The sequence below is a fragment of the Eublepharis macularius genome, chromosome 16, assembly GCF_028583425.1.
Source record: "Eublepharis macularius isolate TG4126 chromosome 16, MPM_Emac_v1.0, whole genome shotgun sequence".
NCBI lineage: Eukaryota > Metazoa > Chordata > Lepidosauria > Squamata > Eublepharidae > Eublepharis > Eublepharis macularius.
The window spans coordinates 42507723-42530915 of record NC_072805.1 but is presented as its reverse complement, the minus strand read 5'-3'; the positions used below and the strand labels follow the sequence as shown (position 1 = coordinate 42530915).

General features: G+C 42.5%; 1 protein-coding gene across 1 annotated transcript in view; it reads right to left on the bottom strand.

Moving 5' to 3' along the window:
* Nucleotides 1-11746: 11746 nt before the first annotated feature.
* The window catches only part of SLC6A2 (solute carrier family 6 member 2), a 76219-nt gene continuing 64772 nt past the window's right edge, over nt 11747-23193 (bottom strand). Inside the window, exons 12-15 of the mRNA XM_055000270.1 lie at nt 20358-20458; nt 16571-16738; nt 12388-12459; nt 11747-11770 (exon numbers count right to left, since the gene is read on the bottom strand). Coding sequence (XP_054856245.1) covers nt 11747-11770; nt 12388-12459; nt 16571-16738; nt 20358-20458 — 365 coding nt within the window. The remainder of the gene's footprint in view (nt 11771-12387; nt 12460-16570; nt 16739-20357; nt 20459-23193) is intronic.

Here is a 23193-nt window from a genome sequence, read left to right as displayed (position 1 = left end):
CTCCCCTGCTTTCATTCCATAACAAGAAGTGAAATATGGCCCGCTTCCATTCTGCATTAGGAATGTGGGGGGAGGGTGCCTATGATTAATAGTCTCATTAAAAAGTCATAATTATCCACTGTTGGCATAGCCAGAGATAAATTTTAGGTCAAGCAGATGAAGCAGTCTTGATGAGACAGACAGAAAAAAGGCTTGCCATACCAAAATACTTTTTGGACGGTCTGTATAATATCCTTTTTGCACTGCTTAATGGAACCTGAGCCTCGCACAACCCTTTACATGGGTTCTGTGTATATGAGCTCAGTTCCTGTCAGGCGTGGATATGTGAATGCAATATGTACATGTCCTGTTCACAACCGCATACTCATTTGTTCAATTCTTGCACGTCACTGTGCATGATCTCCACCATGGATTTTTCAGGAGACTGGATATAAAGTCAGACTGAAGGAATGTGCACCTAATTGTATGTGCATGCCATGTGACTGCACATAGAACCTGAAAATTTTGGGTTAATGGGCCAGTTTCTGATTAGTTGCTACTGGGAAAATATTAGTTGCCAGAACACAATTAGGATGTTCAATTAAAATGTGTATCATTGGTGAACAGAGAGTTTTTGACACTGGACTATGTTCCTATGCTCAACTCAAACTCCCTGGCCTCCACTTCCTGACCTTCTCCGGGCACCATCATTGGATCCAGAGATTCTAACAACAACTACTACTACTACAGTGGTGTGTTTATATACCGCTCTTCTAGACAGATTAGTCCCCCACTCAGAGCAGTGAAGAAGTCAGTGTTACTATTATCCCCACAATACACAATACAGCTGAGGAGCTGAGCATGAGAACAGTGGCTTACCCAAGGCCACCTGCTGAGCTCATGGCAATTGTGGGAGTCGAACCTGCAGAGTGCTGATTTGCAGCCCAACTCTTACTATGCTGCAGCAGCTTTCATAATAATGACTGTATTTATCCATTGCTCTGCTAGACAGATTAGTGCCCCATTCAGAGCAGTGAACAAGTCAGGGTTACTATTATCTCCACAATTCAGCTGGGGAGCTGGAGCTGAGAGGAGTGGCTTTCCCAAGGCCACCTGCAGAGCTCATGGCAGTAGTGGGATTCAAACCAGCAGAGTGCTGATTCACAGCCCAACCAATTAACCACTGTGCTACATCAGTTTTGTGTCCCCTCCCGCAAGCCTCATTTAGATGCCATATTTTCGCATTGAAAGGGTTGCCAAGTCTGGCTGTAAGTTTTATTTAGCAAGTGTTGAAGCTTTCCAGGCATATCAAACATCTCCCTCTAAAATAATCATTTGTGATAACATTCAAAACAGACCTCAGGGCAGCTGAAGAGTTTCCATTAAGTCCTATGGAAATCAGTAGGGTTTGAGAGACAAGGGTATTCTATTAATTCCAACAGGGAATAAATCAAGTAATTCCAGTTAGACTCTGGAATTTGGGTTGTTTCCATGGGGTTAAATGAATTGTGTGACCTCCCATTCCTCCACATTTACATAGCTTCGGATAGATAATAGTGTGCGGAGGGCAATCTAAACTCCCCTCTGTCTGGAGATCAGGGGGCGGGGCCACCGGCCATGTGACCATCTCGATTTAAACTTTAAAAAACTCCCCCCTTGTTCCAGCTGACCCAAAGTGACATCATTGTGCGGTCCCGAGTTCCATCATCGAGTTCCACCACCTCCCCGCCCACCCTAGAAAGCCCTGCATAATACCAACGGGTTTTGAACTTGTTTACTTTAAAGCAGTTTTATATTCCTTGCTTCCTTCTATATTGCCAGCTGTTCTGGGACAGACCAAGGTATTCCTCCCCAGATGGAACAAATGACTTAATATCTGAACTGGCGTCAGTTCTTTGAATTTGGAATATTTTTGGCACAGCTTTCCTAGATTCTTTCTGGGAAGAAACACATGAACAATGTGAAAGGGTCAGCCCAGCAAAGAAAGCATTTGCAAAGACAGCTGTGCAGCGCAAACGAAAACCCACCACAAATGTTAAGAAAATAAATACATACGCGGTGGGAAAACTGGACTTTCGATATGGCACCCAGCCGCACTGTTTTGTATTGCAACACATCCCATTGTGTATGTCCCTAATCTGCCCCCCACAGCTGACATTTTCCAAATGTAGTCAAAAACAGTTGTTGTGTACATTGCACCCAGACTTGAAACAAACACTTCTGAGGTCAGTATTTACTTTGTGCTATACTTAGTATCACAATGGCTTTGTCACAGCCTGCCTTTGCAGCTGTGAAATATCCTCCTAAAAGCAGCTCCATTCGTTCTGCGGCAAGTTGCAATAGACTTTCTCAAAACCTAGCGTTTGGTCTAGGTGTGCTGGGATCAGGATCTATCCCCTCCCAAACTGAAATGCAAGGTCCATGGTGCAGCTGTGGTATATAGGGTAATGGGTGTGTGTGGAATCAGAATGGCAAGAAGGAAGGAACCCCCCAAAAATGCCGTGGACCCTGTGTTCAGTTTTCAAGTAGGATTGCTTAACAGTTGAAGCATAACATGACCCTCTTTGGGCACCATGAAGAACATGAAGAGGGCCTGTAATGATTTCAAATGTGTGTGCGTGTGTCTTTAAATGCTTGGTGTGGTACAGAAGAAGAGTGGGGGTGAAAGAGAGGGATAAGTGAGTGGTGTGATTGGCTGACCACTCAGGGCCAAACTACAAGTGACGAATGACACTTGAACGGCAAGTGTATTCCTCCCTGTTCACTTGCCCTCCACTTGATCCACTTGCCATTCAAGTGTCATTCATGACTTGAAGCTTGGCCCTGAGAGTGTGGGTGGAGTGAATGCAGTTTTTAGTTACTGAGCAGAGAGAAAAGATTGTCAGGGCAAAGCAGGCAACCTGTGGGGAAGCCTGATAGGATTCTTGTTGTAGTTCAATTAGGCAATCTGTGTGAAGCCTGAACTGTGTGTTTCTGAGGGCCAAGCTACACATGACGAAAGACACTTGCCTGGCAAGTGGATTGAGTGGAGGGCAAGTGAACAGGGAGAAATACACTTGCCATTCAAGTGTCATTTGTCACTTGTAGCTTGGCCCTGAGAGAAATATTGAGTCTGGTTTTAGCAGGCAAGCTGTGTGCAGCCTGAGCATGTTTAAGCATTTCTGAAAGAAATCCAACCTGTGTGGAAATCTGAACTCTGTGTGTCTGAGGGCCAAGCTACACATGACGAATGACACTTGAATGGCAAGTGGATTGAGTGGAGGGCAAGTGAACAGGGAGAAATACACTTGCTGTTCAAGTGTCATTCGTCATGTGTAGCTTGGCCCTCTGAGGAACACATTCATTCTATCTAGAGCAGGCAAACTGTGTGCGTGCCTGAGAGAAAATCTGTGTGTATTTGAGTGAGAAATTAATATCTGAAGCAGGCAAACGGTGTCTGCAGCCTGAGAAAGTTCATGAAAATCTGAGGGCCAAGCTACACATGATGAATGACACTTGAACAGCAAGTGGATTGAGTGGAGGGCAAGTGAACAGGGAGAAATACACTTGCCGTTCAAGTGTCATTCGTCATGTGTAGCTTGGCCCTGAGTGACTGTGCCTAACTAAAGTAACTTTAAGAACAAAGAACACTCTTTGAAACCATCGAGCTTAAGAAACAATATGAAACCAATATGCTTCATGTAAAAATAAAAGTTTGTTTTATTTTTTTGGTTTATCCCAGAGTATCTGTTATCCCCATATCCCATTCCCGTCCTCAGAGCCACATAGTCCCACAAAGAAGCCCGATGCTGGGGCACGTTATTAAAGGGGAAATTTAAGTTATTTTGGAATATAATTCCTGGTAGCAACAATCTACCCAGAGAGGGCAAGAAGAAAAGGGTTAAAGGCAAAAGCTAACCTAAGGCCAAGCTACACATGACAAATGACACTTGAACGGCAAGTGGATTGAGTGGAGGGCAAGTGAACAGGGAGAAATACACTTGCCATTCAAGTGTCGTTCGTCATGTGTAGCTTGGCCCTGAGAGAAAGAAAGGGACTTATAACAGGGCCTTTTTTTTGGATCTGACCAAGGTCTTTGCATGAAGTTCAGGTAGTAGGTAGTCCACCAGAAATGGGTCAGTGGACCAGTGGACCAATATTTATCTTTTTGTCCCCGGTACTGAATATGCCAACATATTTTATTTTCTTGAGTGTTGTTGAGTTTTTGTGCATTCCTCAATGAATTCTTTTTTGTTGTTTAGGATACAGAAGTTTCTCTCGTAACTCCAAGAAAAGGTTTTCCTTTTTGTTGGGTGGGGAAGAAAAGCTGGGATTAGAACTATTCTCACTGTGGTCTGGGCACTTGGAGCTTTGAGCAGGCTGATAATTTCCTCACCAAGGGACAACAAGGGAGCCCATATTATGAAAGCCTTTCAAAAGAGTTTTTTTTTTAAAAAACACCTACATATTAATGTGTTGGTACAGAAGATATTCTTTATTGTAATATAGTTTTTTCTAGTGCATATTTGTATATCAACTTAAATAAGACTTTGTCACACGATATTGAATAAAACCTAACATTTATGGTGCACAGCTTAAGCCAACTCTTATTTACAACATGGATCCACAGGCGGACAGGGAGAAAAATGTAGACAAACACTGTACAACTTGACCAACATTTTGAATATAAATCAGCCACTGCATTACATCACACTGAAGTCCATATCGATAAGAAACAGAACTATTCCTGGTTTTGTACTTAGGTATGTAGAAATGCCCCCGGTGCTGGGGCAGAGGGAAGAGAGGGAATGGATAAAATAAAAATGTCTTTCCCCACCCTTTTCAGACACTCAAAGAATTGATAATGCTGCATTTAGGAAAAGAAACTGCCGATAGATTCCGAAGTGGACCAAAGTAATTGGTGGTGCAAATCTTCCTGTTTGCTAATACAGAGCACCGCATCCTTTTTTCCTTTCTTTCGTTAAACTGTAGAATGTTGCTGACTGTTTTTCAGTTGGAAGCAAGGGGGCCTGCCAGGAATGCTACACAAAAATAAGTGCCACCTCATATTTATTAAAAGGATACCACTCCAGATGGTCCCAACAGGCTGTACATCCCAAGCCAGGGATCTGCATTAGCAGCCCACCATTCCTCTATAAAATCTTCCTTACATGCCTTACATGTTGACTTCCTCCAGTTTCATCTTCAAAACAGCCCTGTGAGGTAGGTTAAGCCTGGAGTCAGCTGTTTTTCCAGGGCTGCCCATGGAGTGTCAATGGCTTGAGCACAGAACTGGCTCTAGGCTTTCTCCCAGTCCAGATCTGGCATTACGGGACCGTCATGGGTGCAGCAGGAAGTCTTGCATGGCCTCCCTGTTTATTTCAATGGAGGAAGCTGATCCAGGGAGACAGGTGGATTAAAGAAGACCTCTGCCTATGAGAGGTCTGTACCCAGTTTATGTGTATAGGTGAACATGTGGGTGAAACTGAGGGCCAAGCTACACATGACGAATGACACTTGAACGGCAAGTGTATTTCTCCCTGTTCATTTGCCCTCCACTCAATCCACTTGCCGTTCAAGTGTCATTCGTCATGTGTAGCTTGGCCCTGAGTCAGGGGGGTGGACTGTTCTTAATTTTTTTCCCTTTCCTTTTTCCATTTTGCATACATACGATTCTCTACAATGAACTTACAACTTCTCTCCTATCTCGGGACTATAAGCTACAACCACACAGGACTTGTTCTATGAGGGCCAAGCTACAAGTGACGAGTGACACTTGAACGGCAAGTGGATTGAGTGGAGCGCAAGTGAACAGGGAGAAATACACTTGCCATTCAAGTGTCATTCGTCACTTGTAGCTTTGCCCTGAGATTAAGGCAGTTTTGGAGAACATTGCACTATAGCTATTGCTGCTGTAGATGCAAACGATGGTTTAGTCTCCTTTTATCACATTACACAGAAAAACAAATAGCCAGCCATCTTGTCAGTCCAGATTGGCTGAGAAGATGGAGTTAAGTAACAGAGGGATGGGTCTAGTATGAACTTCCCACATAACAGCTTAAAAGTTTTACTTTACAATAGACGTTTCTTTTCATCTTGTGAAAAATTAAAAAAGAAAACCTAATAAAAATATTCATATACACAGAGGTACCCTTATTGAAACTTTTGCTATAAAAAAGGAATTACAAATTAAGTGGAACCAAAATAGTCTTGACATTAACAGAGTAAATACAAACTATAAAGCTCTTGTCAGTAAGGCAAATTGTAAAAGATTAGACGGTAAGATGCTTGTACAATTTTTGGAGAAGGCTATTTCGTAATAATCAAGTGCACACAATGGAGAAACTCTCAAATAAGCTCAGGTGCCAGGATCCTAATCACATATAGTGTGATGCACATCTTGGAGGTGTTTGAGATGTTTTTCAAACAGCATGTACTCCGTACTACATGATGTATGTGTGTGTAGGAGGGGATTATTCTGAGTGCAGGTACATGCTTACTGACTGCGATCATATTTTTCAAACTTCTTGGGACCGTCACAAAATAAGCTCACCATTTTGCCAAACTTTATTCTGGCATAAGCTCTCATGAGTCAGAGCTCACTTCTTCAGATGCTTGATGTGTATATCCATTAGGTGGATAAACCTACAAACAACAGAATGTGGGTGAAAAATTGTTGCAAAGAGAGGCCAGATCAAGATGGGCATCTGTGTTAGTCAGTCTGTAGCAGTAGAAAAGAGCAAGAGTCCACTAGCACCTGTAAGACTAACAAAATTTGTGGTAGGATAGGAGCTTTCGTGAGTCACAGCTCCCTTCTTCAGAGAGGCCAGTTTACAACAAGATTCAAGCCAAAGAGTAATCGATCTACTCATGAGTGCAAGATGGGTAGATGAAGTAAAATTAATGTAAAAGCAGATCTAATAAAGTACAGGTTGAAACATAATAAGCCAATACAGTTTGAAAAAGGACAGAGAGAATCTGAAGGTATCAATATATCTAACTCTCCTCATGGTCAAATCTGCAGATATTTAAATCCAGAGACTGGCGCCACAAACAAACAAGACAGATCCAACTATGAACCTGAAAAATGCCCCAGGTTTGCAGGAAAAACTGAAATCCAATAATAATAATAATAATAATAATAATAATAATAATAATAATAATAAGAAGAAGAAGAAGAAGAAGAAGAAGAAGAAGAAGAAGAAGAAGAAGAAGAATACAATGCAGGGCTAAAAAAAAATCCAAAATGATAAAAGAACACGTAGCTTTAAGAAAAGAATGCCATCAGTGGTCATTGCTAGGCAACCACAACAGCACTACTAGCCTTCAAGCCTTGCAGCTGAACATCCATCAAAGATGGGTTGTGCTTAGAAACTAAAGCCTATAGTAAGTGTGAAATCCTAGATTTCTGAGGTCTGACTCATGAAAGCTTATGCTGGAATAATTTTTTGGTAGTTGTTATGATGTCATGGGACTCCTGCTTTTTCTTCTTCTATTTTTTTTTAATAGCTGAATAGGATTGACTACCCATCTGGAATTGGTAACTGGTGTTGGAAGAGGCATTGTGCCTCTGTCACCAAGACACCTGGCTAGCACTAGCTAATTTGGACACTGGAAGTTAATGCACTGCAGGGGGGTTTCTCCACCATTTGGCTGCTTTTCATTGGAAGGAAGCATTCTGCTTTTCAGTGGAAGGAAGCATCAGCCCCGACTGATCCTAGCACCCCCTTTTCCAACAGGGGTTGAAGAAAACATGCAAAAGAGTGGAATGTGAGAGTGTTCTCCCACCACTCAAAGAACATTGCGAATTAAAGGATCCTGATTTGAGGATACAGCTTTATTTATTTTTAAATTTGGTTCATTAATATTCCCACCTTTTCCCCAATGGGGGCGCAAAGCAGTTTACATTGTTCTCTTCTCCTTCGTTTTATCCCCACAACAATCCTGTGAGGTAGGTTAGGCTGAGTGTGTGTGACTGGCCCAAAGTCACCCAGCAACCTTCCGTGGCAAAGTGGGGATTCAAACCTGGGTCTCCCAAATCCTAACCCAACACTCTAACTACTATACTACACTACTTTCTGGAAGCAGGCCACTTATAATTTAGTACGCTGATCCACAGGCACACAGAATCAGAACTCGGAAAGGAGCAGCACTGGCTATTATATGGACTTCTAAGGATTAACGAGGGTGTCACACCAAGAACTCCTCAGGTAAGGTAAAGCAGGGGCATTAATCCTTATTTGTGAATGATATTTCTAGTGTAGCAAAGTGAATTGAAATTGTATGTGGGGCGGGGGGAGGCCTAATATATAGACAGATGCTGTTATCTCTTTGTGATCAGCCGCACAAATATATAGAATGCTATCCTTCCGAGAATGGAAAGAGTCCTTTCATGAGAAGACGACTCTTTCCGTGAGTGAAAAAATACCTTCTGTGGGTGAGGTTCTTTCCATGGGAAGAAGAATACCTTTGGATCTAACTCCAGGGTGGCCATCTATTTGTTCTCTGTCTGCTAAGAAGCTGAACTTGAATGCAGATAATAGGACTCATCTTAAGGAGGCACATTTTGCTAAGGGTGAGAGAGGACACCCACAGGGAGACGTGCTTATGTTTTCCTACAAGTCCCAATGTTTGGCTCCACCCACAGAGATTCTAGTCTGTAGATGGCCAGGATACATTTGGGAAATCCCAAATGAATATTCCAGTCTACCACTCCACAAGCCATTACTCTTGGCCTCTACCATTTTCAGTGTTTCTACAACAGCAGACAAAGTGGAACCACTGGCCGAAGGGATGAAGGTGAAGTGAGAATTTAAGGCCCAAAGGCAGTTCACCTCATCCTCAGTTTTGAAGTCTTGTTTCTCCTCAAACCCTGGCCATTTCCACACGTCTTTAAAGGGACAGCCCACTCTCTGTTTGCTGCTGGCTTTTCCCCTTCGCTTCACACATCTCCGATTTCAAAACGGTAGCAGGCTGTTTGGTTTCCATTTTCCAGCGCCTTTTCTGAGAATGCACTTTCACGCAGACCCCAAAAAGACGCCAACAAATGGAAGCCAAACTGCCTGCTACCATTTTGAAATGGGAGATGGGTAGAGGGAAGGGGGAAAGCCAGCAGCCAACAGTGAGTGGGCCGTCCTTTTAAGGACGTGTGGAAATGGCCACTGTATTAAATACAGTTAGTTCACTTAGGTGGTCATTGATAAGACTGGATGCCTCTTTGAGCCACAGCTTGCCATCTAAAGCTCATAGCCTTATGGGGGGCGTCAGATGAATGGGAGGGAGGCTGAAAAAAAGAGCACATGGAACGCATGAGAGTGAAAAGCAATGCCACAGCTACACATAGGGTGACCAGATCTAGGCTGAGAAATTCCTGGAGATTTTGTGGGTGGAGCCTGGAGCCGGCAGTGTTTGAGAAGGGGAGGGACTTGTGGAGGTTATGTCCACTCTCCAAAACAGTCATTGGCCATTTCCACACGGCTTACCTTGTTCCGAAAAACAGCGAAATCATGCGAGATGCTGCTGTTATCGTGCAAGAAGACGTGATAACAGCGTCTTCTCGCAAGATTTTGCTGTTTTCCGGAACAAGGTAAGCCGTGTGAAAACGGCCATTTTCTCTGGGAGAACTGATCTCTGCAGTCTGGAGATCACTTGTAATTCCGGGAGACTCCCAGCCGCCCCTCGAAGGCTGGCAACCTTGCTACACATTCTGTGTTAGTTTACTTCATAAGCCATATTTCCCACACAATTATTTCTATGTACGCACCAGTACTGGGTAGCCTTATTAGGTCTGGACTAGACACAATATTTAATGCCATACAGTGTATGATGTTAAGGCACTTGTGTGTGTGTGTGTGTGTGTGTGTGTGTGTGTGTGTGTGTGTGTGGGAGTTAAAGTTAAGTGTGTGTGTGGGGGGGGAGTATAAGCACAAACTGGAGGGGTTAACAGTCAATGCAGGACCACCCGGGAATAAGAGGTAAAAAGCACAGACCTCAAAGAGGAGGAGGGCAACTCACATTCCAGCACCTTTAAAAGGGGGAGAAACCTTGCCTCCAGCAGGTCATTGGTGATTAGCCACTTTAAACTACTCAGGGCCATCTTGTTTCTTAGAATAAATACCACAAACGGGGCTGCTTACGAATCTAGGAAGATGAAGGATGCTTAAAAACACTTCTCTTTTGTATCATAGCTCAGCCTTCCCACAAAAGACTCCAGGATGTGGATTTAGCCTTGCAAAAACTTTCTTGCGAAGTAGATTCACCTGAGCAATCACACACCTTGCGCTCACAGCGGCGGCGAATTTATAAGTGGTCTATAGCTTTTCAGACTGCAGAGGGGTGCTTATCTCCTTGACTAATTCGCACCCACACAAACTGACATCCCTCATTATAGAAAATAAGCATGTCAGGGTAGAGGCTAAACTAGAACTACTCTTCCTGATGTTTTTGAGGGCTGGACAATACTTTAGAGGGGGGAGAGTTCCGTTTTCCCATTTGCGATATAAAGTGGTACAGAGCTGATTCGAAATTAGCTATAGGATTGTATATTAATAAAGAAAAGCAAGATATATTTCCAGATTGACCAGATGGTTTTTGGAGTAAACCAACCCATTCAGAAGAGCCAGCATTTCAAACTCAAACTTCTGCTGCTAGCAACTTTCAAAGTATGTATATTTGGTAAAAACAACTGAACACCTTAATACATTCTGCGGATTCTTTAGCTGACACAAATTATAGAAAAAAGCATGGCAAAAGGGTTTGCCTACCTATAAAGCTTTTTTCTGCTTCTGCTCTTTCATTGTTCTAGAGCCTAGGGGGTATTAATAGAACCAGGGCTTTTTTCTGGGGAAAGAGGTGGTGGAACTCAGTGGGTTGCCCTCAGAGAAAATGGTCACATGGCTGGTGGCCCCGCCCCCTGATCTCCAGACAGAGGGGAGTTTAGATGGCCCTCCGCACCGCTCGGCGGTGCGGAGGGCAATCTCAACTCCCCTCGGTCTGGAGATCAGGGGGCGGGGCCACCAGCCATGTGACCATTTTCAAGAGGTTCCGGAACTCCGTTCTACTGTGTTCCTGCTGAAAAAAAGCCCTGAATAGAACCATTTTGCTTGGTGACACAAAAGACTGGGTTTTTTTTGCCATTTGGCAGATCAAACACTGCACAGAATGAGACAGCCGGTTCTGCAAACAGTCAACCTTAACAGCCAATGAAAAAGCAGTGCACCAGAAATAGCAGCAGAAAAGACAACTTTCTATGTGTGTTGTTAGATCTGTGCCCATCATTCACACGTGAGAGTCAGCACTTGATGGATATACATGAGTGAATCTGCCCCGACATTTCCCCTCCTCTTGGAGAGCTAGCTACCACTTATAGAATTCGGTCTAACCAAATGGAACCACCGTATCTCAGACACAACATCCTTTGGCTAAAGATGGATTTTTTAAAAAACAAAACTTTCCATCTTTGCTTCTGCTACCAGCAAAAACAACACTTTTGGTCGGACAAGATCAGCACTCTGAAAAATTCACACGTACAAAAAAAAAGGAAAGTCAAAATGAAGTCATCCAGGAAGTTTGTTGGAAAAAAACTGAGCCATCCAGTGTTGGAAACAAGGAGTGGAAGATGTATCTTCACCCAAAGAAATCTGGAGGTGATCTTCTGAGCCTCACCACTTACGAGCCAACCAAGACCAACCACAATCAAGAGATTCGAAAGGGACTTTTCAGATATTCCCCGTTTCGCCTTTTTGTAAAAAAAGAATGTATTGGCTTTACCATTCCGAATTCTCAGTCTTCATATAGATAACCAGTGCTGGAGCTGCCGGATAAAAAAGAGGTGAATGAGAAACGCTATGTTGGTGTTCATTACCTTGGGGGCTTATGAAAACTAACAGATTCCAGAGAGGTAGTCTTGGCAGGAGCAGCCTAACCAATGGGCAGTGGGGCACCCCACACTCATGATCCTGATTTCCCCCCCAACAGAAGGGGGCAGCCAGCTTCTAGTGGTAGCAGAGACTCCCCTCATATGGGACACACCTTTCTTGGATCCCATTGGCAGGGTACAGATTTTGCATGGTGCTAGTAGTGGATAGCAGTGAGTCTGGGGTTCTATCCAGGATTTTTACCGAGAGCTTCGGTATCACTAAGACCGTTCCAGCCAAAAAACTTGGAGGGGTGTCTAAAAAATGGATGCCTCTACTGAGCAGAAGCTTTGGTGATTCTATCATTTCCATAAGAAATGGGAGGTTCAATCACCAAATACTTATTTCCTGGCTTGCTCGTTTCTGTAACTCATTCTTCAGACAACTGGTGCCTTCAAGTCCGCTCATGGCATGAGTGGTGAAGCGTGAAATGGGTGGGGAAATCAGCTATGCTTATTTGATACCTTCCCCTGGGATGCAGAAACAATGAAGAGGGACAGCCAAACACACACACCTTAAACTGCCGCACGTTCCCTTGTGCTACGAGGTGATGTTCATTCTCTGGCGTGATGCAGTATGCTAGTCTCTAAAGAAAAACAGAGGGAGAAAAGCAAGCCAGGCTTTAGAGAATTTTGTACATCAGCGATGAAAGACAAGTGGGGGGGGGGGGGAAGGACACAGAGGTTTTGTTTGCTGGGCCAACTCTATTAGAAGTTGGAGTATCTAAAGTTTTTGTATTGTGCTGCTTTCTTCACCAGGGGGTTGCTTCAGATATTCGCCATTTGTAACCCTCTTGTCACCTAAGGGGCAAATTCAATGACCACTCTCTTCTGAGTTTGGGGTAGTGGTTAAGAGCAGCAGGACTCTAATCTGGAGAACCGGGCTTGATTCCCCACTCCTCCCCTTGAAGCCAGCTGGGTGACCTTGGGTCAGTCACAGCTTCTCGAAGCTCTCTCAGCCCCACCCACCTCACAGGGTGTTTGTTGTGGGGATAATAATACTTTGTAAACCACTCTGAGTGGGTGTTAAGTTGTCCTGAAGGTCAGTATATAAATAGTAGTAGTAGTAGTAGTAGTAGTTGTAGTTATAGCTATAGCTACAGGTTTAGTTTAGTTTAGTAGTAGTTGTTATTGTTATTAATGTGCATCAAGCTCAACTGTCATGTTTACAACTCCCTCCATAGAACAAGAACATTTTTTGGATTGAAACTCACCTATTTTTATATCCTTCATTTAGTTGGGACAAATTCAAGGTCTTATTCTTGATGCTCAAAGGCCTGAGATCAGAGTACTTTAAGGATGGTCTTCTTGCATATCAACCAGCTGATATGTTTAGAACATCTGTAGATGCCCTGTTCCATGTCCCCCCACTCTCAGAGGTGGAGAGGCTAAACACACCAGACAGAGTGTTTTGATGGTTACACTGAGAATATAAGGAACTCTTTTTCCCAGGGAGCTCCAGCTAGCTCTAGTCTTCCTGGCCTTGATTTGCCCACAACGGTTCTTTTCCAGTAGGCATTAGGAACAAATTTTAAGGTGCAGAGAAGTCCTAAGATCTAAATGCAAACATTCCATGATGTCATAGCAGCTCAACCAATAGCTGGAGAGGCTCACAGGTGGACAGACAGCTGGGGCCCTCACCAGGCAATTTCAAATCTGATTTGCAATATGAAAATGTTTGGCTATGAAAGGAGGAAAGGAAAAATTGCCATTCCTTTCTGAAAAGCTAAAGCAGTCCTATACGGGGAACAGCTTTGTTTCACATCTTCCCTTTCTTCAGAGCATGGAAAAGGAGAGTTTCCAACAGCAGTGACAGGAAAATTAATATGATCACAAATCTTAAATCTGTGCAATTTAGAAATAGTAATTGGGAGGAGAGTGCAGAGCAATTGTGAGAAGGAATAATGGGATGTGTTTTTTCACCATAGAAACCAAGTTTCTCTAAAACTGGGTAGCAGTATGGGTTCTAGAGGTGTACGTACACATACAAATCATACACAATAAACAATTGCTAATGTATTATTCGGTTAATCATTCTGAAAACAATGAACCAGGTTACATTCACTTGTCATAGGAAGCCAGTCAATCAAATACTCAAATCTCCTGTGAACCCAAAGAATCCAGCCATAAAGGAGGTTACTTGCTATGTCTCTGTATGATTCATTGGTCAGGCCTTGCCTTCTTCCAGTAAAGGCAAGTCATCCCACCCTGTGTCTGCACAAGGTTTTATCAGACATTTAATCACTCTTTAAATAGGCACACAGTAGAACGTAGGTGGTTGTTGTGTCTCTGCATGAGTCCCGGCTCCGGACACTTCTCCTTTTCAACTATTGTAAAAGGAAATCTTGAGTGGTGGAGTGCAGTTTTAATTCAGAGGGGGGAAAAGTGTGTCAGCGATCCTTTGGAAAGTCATAAAGAGAGCAAATATGAAAAGGGACGGGATTTTTGAACAGACACATGGCTCGAAACTGAAAATTGTGCATGGCACGTTTTGAAAAAACAAATAAGTGTAGCATAATGATTGAGGTCTTGGACAAGCATTTTAAAAGGGGGAGGCTTCATTGCCTCTGTCCCAGTATTGTTCTTGACATCTTTTGCATGAAGCATAGTAGAGAACACCCAACTTGATTCCTCCATCACCATCTTAAGATATCTGTCTGGGCACTTGTATGTTTCTTAGGAACTGGAATCTGAAACAACTTGCTAAGAAAAAAAAATCTCCTTGGTGGACTTGGTGAATACTCTATAGCTCTTCCCTGGATGAATGGTTAGCAAACATTTAATGGCGTTTTGTAGTAGGCATACAGTAAGTTTCACTATGTGGATTTCCTTCTGCTAAGAGAAGAATCTTCCACTGGAGAAAGAAGTCATTCCTATAACAGATCAAGTCTTCCAGAAATTACAGTCTTCCTTAAATGCAAAATTCTTCATGGAAAACATCGGATCCAACCAGAGAGCCACTTTGGTGTAGTGGTTAAGAGTGCAGGACTCTAATCTGGACAGCCGGGTTTGATTCCCCACTCCTCCACTTGAAGCCAGCTGGGTGACCTTGGGCTAGTCACAGCTCTCTGGAGCTCTCTCAGCCCCACACACCTCACAGGGTGTTTTGTTGTGGGGATAATAATGGCAAACTTTGTAAACCCCTCTGAGTGGGTATTAAGTTGTCCTGAAGGGCGGTGTATAAATTGAATGTTGTTGTTGTTGTTGTTGTTGTTGTTGTTATTAACCCATTCTCTGAGATGGAGCAATTTTATTTAAAAAGCTATATCCCCCTTTCCATGTGGTTCAAAGCTGCTAACAATAATAGTTTTTTTAAAAACCCAAAATAAAATAACAAATCTCAAGTCTCTCCCTCCCCCCATTAAAAATTGCCTGCCATTCACAACTTACATCTGAATGCTACAAAATTTCCCAACCCTGTTTATCCAGCTAAAAATCCCCATTTTGATTTTGACTGTTGACTTAAGTCTGTTCTGGGGCTGTTTTCTGTTACCTCATGCCATTTTTTCCTGTTACATTTAACATATTTTTCAGAATTTTTTGTCAATTGCATATAAATGGTGTAAGATATATAATTGTATATGCATAGCATAAAGAATAGCGCACTCACTTTGCTTTTCTCTCCAATAGAAATCGAAAGCAGCTTACAACATCGTTCTCCTTTGTTTCAATTTATCCTCACCCCGCCACCCCCCCCCCGCAAGGTAGGTTACAGTGACTCACCTAACGTCACCTGGCTACTTCCACGGCATAGAAAGAATCCTAGTCTACTTTTCTAACTACTACACCACACTGCCTCTGCTACTATGCAATAATGAACAATATTTAGCAAACTCTGAATGCCAGTTTGCAACAGAGTTTAGTACATGTTATATGTATTTAATTCATGTCAATAATTTTTTTAAAGATGTTTTTTGAACTTTGGTGTTAAATTTCTATTCTGGAAGGTGAAATGTTAATTTTCATGGCTAATTTTTTAACATCACAACCCAGCGTTTAGAGTTTGAGGACTGGAGTCATTTTGAACTTTCCTTGTCAGCCCTAATTTGCTACTTCACAAACAAAAATTGGTCCAGTTCTGAGGCCTTCCAGCATCCAAATATACAGAGCTTCCTTAAACAAAATATGGGCCTATTTTGTACTCTAAATGACTGCTGTTGGTAGAGAGTGCCCTCAAGTCATAGCTGACTTACGGCAACCCCTGCTGGGGTTTTAAAGGCAAGAGACTAACAGAGGAGGTTTGCCATTGCCTACCTCTGCAACCCCAGTCTTTGTTGGAGGTCTCCCATCCAATTACTAACCAAGGCCAACCCTGCTGAGCTTCTGAGATCTGACGAGATCAGGCTCACCTGGGCTATCCAGGTCAGGGCACCCTAAATAACTGCAGGTCTCCAAAAGAAAAAGGTCTATGCCAAAATCTCCTTTAATGGTACCAGAGATTGGCCCTGAAATTTTTCTCGTGCAAAGTACCACTGAGCCAAACCCTCTTTTAACTTCTAGTACAGGAACTTCCACTGCAGGAAGTAGAGACGAGTCCTAAATCCTTTCTTGAAATGGCAAATCACTTAAAAGTTGTTTCCAAAAGGTCATCTATCCACAAAGCGTTTGTGGAATTAAAGAAAGCAAACTCTTAGCTTAGCTCCAGCGATTTTCATTTCAAAGAACATTTCCATGACATTTCATTACTCGGCCACTCACTTGTTTAAAACTCCCCCGTGTATTCAGTAATTTATAGAGAAGATACGCAGGCACAAGGATCATCGAAGACAATGCGATGCCCCATCCGATGCTGTCGGCCCACGATGGGAAGACGTAGTTGTCGTAGGTCAGAGGTTTGAAATTTACAATACTGACTATGACCACAAACTAAAGGAAAAAGAGAGAGAAGGTAAAAAAAAAAACTGCAAGCTTATTCCAAGTAAGGAGGAAAAAAGAAAAAGAAAATAGCTCTTCGCATCATCCAGATGTTGCATACAAAGAAGATCTAAAGACATTTATGGGATCTACATTTTAGGCATACTGTAGAACTCCACAAGTTAAGCATGCTTAGAAATGGATCTTTTCAAAACAATATAGCTACACAATATGTGTACTAAATATAATTTAAAGGAATGTCGTTGTAAAAGGTTGGACTGGGAGTTAACAGAGGACCCCTGCTGGCTAGAGGAGGGACCTGCAGGCAAGGAAAGCGAGCATACTAAGGGAAGTTAGGGGGATGCTCGTCAAGCGTAGGGAGAAGCAATGCTAGCTGGGAAGCCGTAGTTTAAAAAGACAGAGCCGGCGGATATCGCTCCTCAGAGGGTTTGTTAATTTCATCTTCGCCTCCTCCAAGGCTCTCTCAATTTCACCTCTCCAGTCTAAAACTGTGTGGGATCACAACCAGAGGGCAGCGAGGAATGGAAATGGGCTGGAGCTGCATTCCAGAACCGGGCTTGGACCCGGAGAGCTTCTAATGGGCTGAAGTTTCCCTTCTGGCATTTCACAGCCCCTTCACACAGCTCCAGTGTATAGCAAAACCTTTGCTCTGCTGCTGGCTCCATCTTTTTAAGCCACCCTTCCCAGCTAACATTGCATCTTCCAGCATGTGTCAATGTCTCGTGTAGAGAGACTTGTAGTATTTGCTCAGCAATGAACTACTAAATTTGCATTTCTTTTGATGTGTCCCTAATATGAGTAAACCCCTAACTTTTCATAGCATTCATTTGCACACTAGGATTCCCATACTTCCATTAAAAATGTTTCAACTGATTGTCCCAAAGAAAGGGTAGGGGTCAGTGTAGAAAATGTGACATATCTCGCCTTTAAAGCATAGGTTTTGAAATGGTTTTTCATCATGACCTACAACTGGGTTTTATTGTGGCCTTCAAAGGGGCACTGCATGGCATAGGCTCCGCCATGACTCAAAAATGAGGGTAGTTCCAGCGTAGGCTCGTACTTGCCAGTTTAGAACAACAGGTTTTGAGTCCAGTGGCAACTTAGAGACCAACAAGATTTTCAGAATATAAACTTCAAAGAGTCCCTGAACATTTTCTTGGTTGCTAAGTTGCCACTGGACTGTCACGTCTGAGCCCCATCCATGCCAATTTTGATTCTCTTCTGCTGAACGCAGTGTATCTTACTATAGCTCAATATCACTTTGCTAGTGCCATAACTATTCTTTTCTCAGGCTTTCACAGGTGTTTATCTGTTGGACTGTAACAGCTTGGAGTGTTTATGACCTTGTGCTCATTCCCAGACAGTGCTGTGTCTTGCTTCCTAGTAACTCAACGTGATACCACGTGAAACGTTCTCACACCAAGACAACGCCAAAGTATTGTTTACGGTTGGGAGGGGGGAGAAAGGAGTAAACAAGAATGTTAAAAGAGAAGTTTCGCTAACATGTCATTCCTATCAACTTCTGCTCTTGTTGCTTAGATATCTACCTTGCTCCTAAGTAATCCTATGGACCTGTATATGGAAATGATCTGATTTCTGAATAAAAGGCATTTGACCAAGCACTTGTGTCTTGCTGCAATGGTCCAGAGATCTGTCTGCTGTATCCTGTCATCCATAGCCTGACATTTTGATAGGAATGACATCATGTGAGAGAAACTTCTCATCCATAGCCTGACATGGACTCAAATCCTGCTCTTCTACTGCAGACCAACACGGCTACCCATCGAAAATATGCCGTTTTAACTTCTGCCCTTCCTTCCAAAATTCCATCAGTTTACTCTGCCTTCAGTCAGCTTTGAGATAATAACCACAGCATTCTTGGTTCTTAAAAACCAAAGCACAAACATAAATGGCAACGTCCAGAGGGGACAACTGCCTAACGCAGACAGTTGCTTAATCTCGAGTGTCAAGTTAAATCTCATCACAGATAAAGGCCCGGAAGGGCTTTGATTTACCCCTAATGTTATTAGGCCTGTCACTCAGGCATCGAGTTAAAAGGTATTACATGTTGGAGAAAAGGCTTCAGTACAAATTGACAGTTTTGCCAGCCACACCATCATTTGGGGAGAAAGTGACAAATGCTAAAATTTGCAAACTGGTAATGCATGGAGTGGTTGCCTTTGCTCCTAAGGGACTACTCCTGGAGGCCTCACACCTGTTTAAAGCAAAATTATGTCCTGGAATTTGCAGCAATAAAGTTGTGGCTTTGTTTGTACCCAAGAGAAAAGGGCTGCCTCATCTTTCTCCTGGGCGCAAGCCTTCTCATACCAATCCACAGAAAAGTTTCTAGGACCATCTTTAGCTACCATTGATTTTCTCATGTCTGCCTGGTGTTTCCAAGGTCTGTCGCTTTACCTATCACCACTAGGAATCCGTACAGAGTACAATTCTAGTTAATTTGCTCAAATATTTAACGCCGTCACACTCCTGTTATCTGACATCTGGAATCAAGTGCTGCTTGTCCAAGGAAATGTTACTTTCCGTCTGCTGTTTTACTATTTCTAAAAACATTTCGCATCTGCTGCTCATCACTGTAATTACGTTGCTGGGTTCATTCAGTAAAGCTTGTAAGAGAAAAGATTCAGAAAGGAGACCACATCTGTATGTCGTGCAATTCTACAGCCACTTTCTTAATAGCCTTACAAAACCCGCGATCAGAGCTAGTGAAAAACATCTTCCAATTCTCCAGAGGAAGTAAACATATAAATCTTTTTTTCCCTTTTGTTACAAGGGTTCCAAGTCAAAATATTTTCCATGTGTTAAAATATTTAAATGACTCCAGAAAGTTTGCAATGTTTGTTTGTTTGTTTTAAAAATCTATTTTTCATAAGTGCATAGGAAGCTCCTTGGAAGATTATTTTCTGTGGAAATGGTTGAAGACTGAAGTGAACACAAAAATGGTGCATTTTTCCATGTAGAATCTTTTTGCTCACTTTCCTTTTAATCTGAATAGTAAGTCAAGTAGCACCTTACGAAGAGAGCTGTGGTTCTCGAAAGCTTATGCTACAATAAAGTTGGTTAGTCTTATGGGTGCTACTGGACTCTTTACTATTTTGCTACTACAGACTAACATGGCTAACTCCTCTGGATGTTTTGAATCTGACAATTCTTAAACAAGGGGGAGGGATTTAATAAGAATGTTTTCTGCAGAGTTTAGTTAAGTTGTGCTTTTCCATAGCCTTCATTCATTTACATGATACTGCAGAATATTGTCAGCTATTCATCTTTCTTCCTAACCAGCAAAGGGGATCCGTGCACATAAGCAAACTAGTCTACACAAAACCTCCATCTGAACAGGAAGAATACATGCACAAACATATTAGATCTAGGTGAACATTTGCATTGCAACGTACAGCTGGACATGAGGCTTAAATTATAACCACCATCTGCAATGCATAGTTTGGATACTCGTTCTATAAAACAGAGGGGTAATCCATACTCATCCTGACTGTTTTGGGTTGCTAATTATTCAAAACACTTCCTTAGTGCATGGCGATATTCTGAACCCATGCTCATTATAACTGAAGAGATATATGAATGGGCAGCTTACCAATAAAAAAGCAGGGCTAACAAACTTCCAGCACAATCTCCAGTAGAGCCCTGGTTTGAATCCCATCATTTGCTGGATATCTTCACTGAATCTGTCCACACCTGCAGATGGAACATGGACAAAAGCAGACATTGAGCATGTGTGCTATGTGCCGTCAATTTGCCTCCAAACTTACGGCAACCTCCAAAACATCCTATCATTAACAGACTTGCTCAGATCCTGCAAACTGGAGGATGTGGCTTTCTTTATTGAGTCAAGCCATCTTGTTCTGTGTCTCCCTCTTTTCCTACTGCCTTCCACTTTTCCTTGCATTATTAACTTTCCAGTGAGTCTTGTCTTCTCATGATGTGACCAAAGTACGATAGCCTCAGTTTTGTCATTTTAGCTTCTAGGGAGAATTCAGGCTTGATGTGATCTAGAACCAACTTATTTGTCTTTTTGGCTGTCCATGGTATCTGCAAAAATATCCTCCAGCACCATATTTCAATGAATCAGTTTTCTTCCTGTAAGTTTTCTTCATTGTCCAACTTTCACATCCATACATAGTAATGAGGAATATCATAGTTTGGATTATCTTGATCTTGGTCCCCAGAAACACATCCTTATCTTTAAGGCTCTTTTCTAATACATCAGTACATTTGTTTAGAGTCACTTTCTATATTTAACCACTTAGTTCCTATCCCAAGAGATCAGTGATTATATATCTTAAGCCTCTAAGAAGAGAAGCTGGGCAGAAAGTGAGCATTTAAGATCCTGAATCCCAGATTCCATACTGCCATATCTTTCCTTGAATTGATTTATTTGCTTCATTTATTGTCTACCTTTCTCCTCAATGAGGAATTTATCTGCCATTAGCAGCTAAATGAAAACTCCCGTCTCCCTTTCTTCCAAATCCTGCCAAGCAGCCAGGCAGTTGAAAGGACCTCTTGGGAAATGTAGGCTCCAGGGATTCCTTGGTTCTGCCAGGAGATTTGCAGAAATTTTGGAGAAAGGAAGAGAGATGGGTATTTGGATTTAGCTGCTATTGACATTTTTGGAAGAAGCGGAACGATTTAGGAGGGTGGGAGATTGTTGGGTATGGCTAGTCTGGTGTGATTCCCCAGAACAAATCTATATGAGCCAGAGCTGAACTTGAATGCACATGGTTTGTCTTGACCTGGGGACAGCAATTCTGAGTGACTGAATTGCTCGAGCACTCTTTACTTGAAACTTAACACTATTATTGTTTTGGAGAAGATTCCGATGGACTCACTGGGGCAATACTCTGCCGATGCACAGAGTTCAGTTGCAACCTTTTGGATAGGGTTGTCAAGTCCTCCCTGCAAGTGGCAGGAGGGTTGGCAGGGGTGGGTTCCTTACTGTGCATATGTGCAAAGCATGCATGAACTCTCTGGCACTTGCTGATGGTTCACTTCTGGTGCAACCCAGAAGTGATGATGTTTCAGCTATGTTTGGAGCCAATTCCAGAAGGACTCGGACCAATGTGATGCAGTCACTTTCGGGACAACTGGAAGTGATGTCATCATGAGGCACCATGGTTGTATTTGTGCCCATTTCCTTGACCTGCCTCCTCTCACCAATCACCAGCAATTGATGTGCAGTGGCTACAATTGCTAGGAGATTGTCTGCCATCAGTAGGTAAGGCTACACGTAGATGATTTCAGCAAAAGTTTCCTTTAGCAGTACAATTTCAGTGCAAGCCTCTTGATGGACTTTCCCCCCGCCATGTTTGACAAAGGGTACTATGTCTCCCTCACCCCAAACAGTAGAAGGCATAAGGACAAAAGGAAACACTTCTTTACATGACAAGTGATTAAAATATGGGCTTCACTGCCAGAGACTGCAGTGATAGCCACAGGTGTAAATATCTTTAAAAGGGTATTATATTCATGGAGGACAGGTCTACTAGTGGCTCTAGCCATGAGGACTAAAGGAAACTTCCACATTTAAAGGCAGTAATTCTGTGAATAGCAGTGCCAGAAGGCAATATCATGGAAAGGCTTTGGCTTCTAGACCCTGTGCTTGGCCCTCCAGAGTAAGTGATTGACCACTGTATGAGACAGGATGCTGGACTAGATGGACTCTTACGAAGAAAACACAAAAAAGAAAATGACATCAAACAACAGAAGAGAGGGAGAAAAAGTCACGGAACAAGCCAAAAAAATTCCAAAATTCAGGGATCTTCAGAGAACACTATGAGATACCGCAAAAGTAGTTTTTCGGCCCAGTTAGCAAAACTGGTGAATATTCGGCACAGTACGAATCATTGTTGCATTACAAAAACTACTACTTGCAAATTGCTAAAATGTGAAATATTAATCAATTATTAGGAATAATGTTTTAAGAACCCTTGTTTGGCATAATTTTCATCCACCTTGCTTCCAATTGCCTGTGGGACTCAAATTCAATTGACACAGGAATAGCTTAATTACAATCAAAACATTTCAACAACAACGAAAAGATTGCTTTGGTTGGTGCTAAAATGTCATGTTAGCCTTCCAGCTAAACAGAGATTCATGCGGATCACTAAGGCAACTGGGGAAGGGTGAGGAGTGATGGGAAAGATGGAAAGGCAAGGATCAATTTGAACTTTACCTGTGGCTATAACAAATTGTTCTTTATAGAGAAGTGGATCATAAAGTGTCAACGAAAGACTTCTGTTAGCAGCCTGAGATAGACAATTTGAATTTCTCTCTTCCTTCCATCTATAGGAAGGGAAGTGTGGATGTACTAGGGCAGGGTGGGGTGGCGGGAAAAAGAGATGGTGGTGATTGGTAAAGAGGGAAGTTCTAAGAAATAAATCAGATCCAGCTAACTGTGAAGAAAGTCAATTATG